Source organism: Bactrocera latifrons, unplaced genomic scaffold (assembly GCF_001853355.1).
Source record: "Bactrocera latifrons isolate USDA-ARS-PBARC rearing strain unplaced genomic scaffold, ASM185335v1 scaffold_304, whole genome shotgun sequence".
Classification (NCBI taxonomy): Eukaryota; Metazoa; Arthropoda; class Insecta; order Diptera; family Tephritidae; genus Bactrocera; species Bactrocera latifrons.
This window is the reverse complement of record NW_017536675.1, coordinates 3,868-9,488: the sequence shown is the minus strand read 5'-3', so window position 1 is coordinate 9,488 and position 5,621 is coordinate 3,868. Positions and strand designations below refer to the sequence as shown.

Below are 5,621 nucleotides of genomic sequence, written 5' to 3'. Positions count from 1 at the left end.
AACAACAAAACACTCCAACAAAAAATTAGAAATGCGATAGTTTTCACAATTTTAATAAAAAATATGCGACAATATAAGCCATACGTCATTTATTTATCTTTGAGTTGCGAAGATTTGAAATAACAAACGTTTTCGCTTGCAGATATACTGGCTATATAAAACATATGTACTATATATATTTTTCAAACTTAAATGCAAACTACAAGACCGAATGTGGACACATTAGTGTACAAATTTATTTACTGTTATGCGTACATACAACTAACTAGACACAGATGTATGTATGTATTGATTGGTATATAAAGTAGCAATATTTTATACATTTACGCCTTGAATTGCACCGAGTTTCAGCGTGGACGCAGCGGCGACAGCAATTTTTGAACGAACCAAATGACGAATACGGTGTAATCTTATACAAACATATATGTATGTATGTATGTAAGTAATGAAAATTAAACAGCAACTTAACTACGGAGATGTATGTATGTATATGTACGTGTAACTTACAAACGAAGTGCTGCCAGTGCAATAGTTTGCCGCGTCGGTGGACGCATTGGATTGCTGGTGGAACGCCAAGGCATTACATAGACGGCGGTGTAGCGCCAGTCGTGCTAAACTTACATAGTACATACCTAAATACAAATTCTTGCCACTGAGTATGTGTATGTGTGTTTGCACTTTCATTATAATGTATTACATAATATTTTTTCAGTCTATATTTCTAACTACTTTTTTGCACTTTTTGCACTTTTCGCACTTTTCGCACTTTTCGGACCTTTCGCACTTTTTGTTGCCTTTTTAGCGTCAGCGCGCTGGTGTATGCGCTCGTGGCGACGCAAATCGCCGATCATGCGAAAACGTTTCGAGCAAATCGCGCACACGTTGGGCTTTTCACCTGAAATGCGCAAGAAAATTGCATTAAAAAATATTTATCGAGAGTAAGGTGGGACAGCGCTGCATTACCGGTATGTATTTTGCGATGATCCTGTAGATATGTGCTCGCGCGGAATGCCTTACTGCAGAATTCACACTTGAAATTGCGCTCGCTGGTGTGTATGCGACGATGCAGCACCAGCGAGTATTTACGCGAGAACGCTTTGCCGCAATATTCGCACTGATGGTTCTTATCGTCGGTGTGTTTAGAAGTGACATGATACTTCAGATCGCCCCATTGACGGAAATCACGTTGACAATAGTCGCATTTGTACGGCTTATCGCCGGTGTGCGTGCGTATGTGTGCCTTCAGCGCATTTAACGCCAAAAATGATTTGTCACAGTGATTACACTGATGCGGACGCACGCCAGAATGTGTGCGTACGTGATACCTGAGCGCATTGCGCGAATTGAATTCACGATCACATTTCGTGCAATTGTATTTGCGTTTCTTGTTTTCCGAAACAACGGGAATATCCTCATCGTCGCAGCCATTATCCGGTAGTATTTCCTCTATTGGATTGTATTCGACGAAACGCACTTCGCTTTCCTCATAACCATAGGTGACGGGCTCTTCTTTACAGATCACCTCCTCCTCCACGACCACCTCATTGCTGTCAATAGCCGTGGTTAGTTGTGCATTTTCCAGACGCACTGGTACGTCGACATTTTCGGTTAAATTAAATTGTGACACATGTAACGGTTGAAGTAAATCCGTGGATGTGGTTGGTTCTTGCGGTGACTGACACTGTAATTGTGGCTCATCCGCTTCAACACTGGTTAAGCTTATGGACGGTAATCCATCATTATAGTATGCGGTACCATTGGCTTCGTTTCTAACCACAATGTTGCCACTTTCTTCAGCAATTTCGTTTACAATGTCGTTCACAATGTCATCATCATCATCATCATCATCAACAACACCATCATGGTCAGCAGGTATTTGGAGTTCCATTTTTTGTATGTTACCATCAGACTTTTGGTATGAGAGCAATTTTTCTGCCGGCGGTAGCGTGTTTGGCTCTTTCGGCGTTGTATTGGCTCGCGTTAAAGCCGCGCTACTCATCATGGGCATGGGAGGTAGTGGTTCCGTGAACGAGACGTCGCTATATGATTTGTTCTTGAAGGTAATGCCATTGAAGTTGTCGTTAGTGAACCTACATAAGCAAGTCAAGTTGAGATTTCCAGCATACAAATGAAAACTTTATGAATACTTTACCATGTGCCGCGTATGCCGTTGGAGGTCATCAAGTCCAACGCATCGCAAGTGTCCTCGATGGAGACCTTGTCCACCACATTACGTATGCCCTCGAGCATATCCTCGCTGTCGCTGAATTCCACCTCAACGGTGCGTTTTGACGGTGGGGAGGCAGTTTGCGGCACAAAAGTCATACATTTACTCATGTCCGGTGCATTAATTTCATTGTTGCCATCATCTACTGTGTTCAAAACATGACGCATTGGTGACTCGTCAACGCCAGAAAAGTCAGGGAAATTTAAGTGCACATCATTGAAGACTTGATCGACATTAGCGTCAGGGGACTGTTTGAATTAAAGTGTTTTTGAAAAAAAAAAGCAAATAAAATCCAGCGTTTTATAGATTGCATATGGCAGCGATGCAGAGATTTTGCTAACAATTCCTTTGCATACTTTTAGGTGCACGTATACCACGCGCCACAAAGGAAATGTAAGCCAATTACACCCACAACACTGCCACATAAATCACACTATTTTCAGCATTATTTAAAAACTTCTCACTTTCTTATCCGACGTCAATATTTTTTGCGGCTCCAAAGCCTCCAACGATGTCTTCATCGCTGCCAATATTGTATCCGGCGTGGTAGGTTCATAGTGCTGCTTTAGATGCGCAAAGAACTGCAGCTGCGAATCCGAAGTATGCCCACAAATCTCACAATTAAACATCGACACATTCAGGCGGCCCTGCTCCTGCAATTTTTGCACCTCGCCCAAGGGTGCCTGTGCCATTTCATTATCTGTGCCACTCAGCGAAACGCGCAACTTGCGTGAGATGCGCTTTTTGTGAGGCAGCACTTTGCGCGCATTGGACACATGACGCTCATACAGATCATCAACAGTAACATTCATAAGGTCCGCCGCATCGTCTAAACTCACATTACCATCGGCTAACAGGAATTGTTGCACTGCAGCATCATCGCCTGCCTGATTGACTGATGCACTGCTGTTAAGGAAATCACCATTTAATGTTATATACTGTGTGTGTTTGTTGTGGCTATAAGAGGTGGCATTGTTGTCAGATCTACTAGTTAATACCATCGGTAGTGTTGCTGCTGTTTGTGTTGGCGTATTTAAAGCGCTTAAAGTGGCTTCGGCAACATTTGTTACATTGCTTACGGCCACATCGGCTGGTGTGGGGCGATAATGGAAAATTGTATTTGGAAAATGCAGATCGGGTGTGAGTGAGACTGTATCGGAAACTTTTACATTATAACCACCACTACCGCCGCTGCCGTTAGTTGTTGGCACTGTGTTGGCGGAGGTGACTAATGGCGTCGATTCCATAAAATCAATTAAGTAGGTGTTGGTGTCACGTATGTATGAGGGCGCTAAGAGCGATTGCAAGGGAAGATCCTGTAAACGTTGCGATTAGCTGTGGTCAAACGCTGTTGCACTTAACTTACATGATCAATGTATTCTGACTCCTTGCGCGATAGCGCCTGCTGTAACGGCGGCTCGTCCATTACCTTACCGTTTTCTTCCTTTTTCGACCGCGTTTCACTCCGGCTGTTAATGCGCTGTCACGTTGTTTGCATTGAAATTTACGCGACTTTATCGGTTTTTTGGAGAACGTTTTTGGGAATTTCAGCACTTTTGCACACAATAAAAATAATGTAATTATTGTAATTACTTAAAACCGTGCGTTGAGTAGAAAAAATAAACAGCCGACTGTCAATTGAATGCGAAGGTGAAGAGAATAACAAAATGTCAAAAAGCGATTGACATTTCACCACAGCGAAGCCGAACAGCTGTGAGTGGCAAAGGTGCTTATGCCCAGCAGACAATTGAGGTGTACAGAAAAGTTAACAGTGTGTGTAAAGTATGCAGTAGCTTAGGTTATGGTGAATAAAAATGAGATAAATAAATATATGTTATTTTCAAAACAATTGCGAATTATTTGAAATTAATGTAAATTTCAAATTCAATTTTTTATTTAAAAAATAATAATTTTTTATAATCATGTATATTTTATTGGTTCTATAAATAATAATAATTTAGGTGATATGTTTATATTTATATTCTTAATCGTTTGCATTTTTATCCGATTATATTTTTTAAGTTTTTTTTTTAAATTTCGGATAATAGTTATGAATCAGCTTTATTTGAACTGATATTTGGTTTGTTGAAGAAGTCATTCCCCCGATTTATCTGGAGGAATGCTGTAGAGGTGGACACATGACGCTCAGAGGTAAAAGCTCTTGGCCAGACAAAACCACACATCCATTCCCGGTAAGTATACATGACTGGAAACCTTAGACCGAGTAGTACAATTTCTTATGTAAATCATCAAATGCGGAAAGAATGTATAATTTCCTCTACTAATAGAAACAGAGTTGTCGTTTTTGCACCGAAAAATTTTTACATCGGAGCAGCGGCAGAAATCTGAGATGTTTACAGTCCTTAGCCGGATAAAAATTCCGGACCATTTGATATTATGTAGATTTCACTGTCGTAGGATTGGTTTTTATAAGTGCTGATTAGGCAGGGTGGTTTCGGCAAAAGTAGTGCGTGCTAGCCTCGTTGAATGAGGTACCTGCTAATATTCATATCACGTTATTCCAGCAGACCTTAGGACTCAGCCGAGGGTCTTATTAGATGCCAAAAATGATTGGAGGCTAGAGGATCGAGGATTTCGAGAATTTTGTTCCAGGTCTGGCAATATATTTTGCTTTAAAAGCAGCTCAATACTCGACTCCAGGCCGATCGCACGACAGTCGGGTCTACATAACCCGAACGGAACCGGATTTTTATCCGGTCAAGGACTGTAAACTCGGCAGGATTTTCCGCTACAACAACAACTCGACTACAGTCACTATGATTCTTCTTCTTCTTGATTGGCGTASTCACCGCTTACGCGATTCTAACCGAGTTAACAACCGCGCGCCAGTCGTTTCTTCTTTTCGCTACGTGGCGCCAATTAGATATTCCAAGTGAAGCCAGGTCCTTCTCCACCTGGTCCTTCCAACGAAGTGGAGGTCTTCCTCTTCCTCTGCTTCCCCCGGCGGGTACTGCGTCGAATACTTTCAGAGATGGAGTGTTTTCGTCCATCCGGACAACATGACCTAGCCAGCATAGCCGCTGTCTTTTGATTCGCTGAACTATGTCAATGTCGTCATATATCTCGTACAGCTCATCGTTCCATCGAATGCGATATTCGCCGTGGCCAACGCGCAAAGCACCATAAATCTTTCGCAGAACTTTTCTCTCGAAAACTCGCAACGTCGACTCATCCGTTGTTGTCATCGTCCAAACCTCTGCACCATAGTGCAGAATGGCCAAAAACGACTCTTTTACATATGACTCAAGCAGCTCACGACTTCCGGTCCTTGAACAAGTATCCTCTGGGTAGCATAAGAACATCCGTTTGAAGGCGAGCTAAAGTGAGAAGGCGAAACATTCCCTGCATAGGGTTGTGCGCTGGGTTTGGGACC

The 5,621-nt window shown here is 42.2% G+C and overlaps 1 protein-coding gene across 1 annotated transcript; it reads right to left on the bottom strand.

Annotated features, from left to right (window-relative positions):
- Positions 1-724: 724 nt before the first annotated feature.
- On the bottom strand, positions 725-3,858 carry LOC108970642. Its single transcript, XM_018936136.1, has 5 exons — positions 3,594-3,858; positions 2,692-3,543; positions 2,153-2,475; positions 964-2,090; positions 725-895 (listed from the first exon to the last, which is right to left on the bottom strand). Exons 1-5 carry the CDS (start codon positions 3,651-3,653, stop codon positions 726-728), a joined length of 2,532 nt encoding a protein of 843 aa, XP_018791681.1. The 5' UTR covers positions 3,654-3,858; the 3' UTR covers position 725.
- Positions 3,859-5,621: the final 1,763 nt, after the last annotated feature.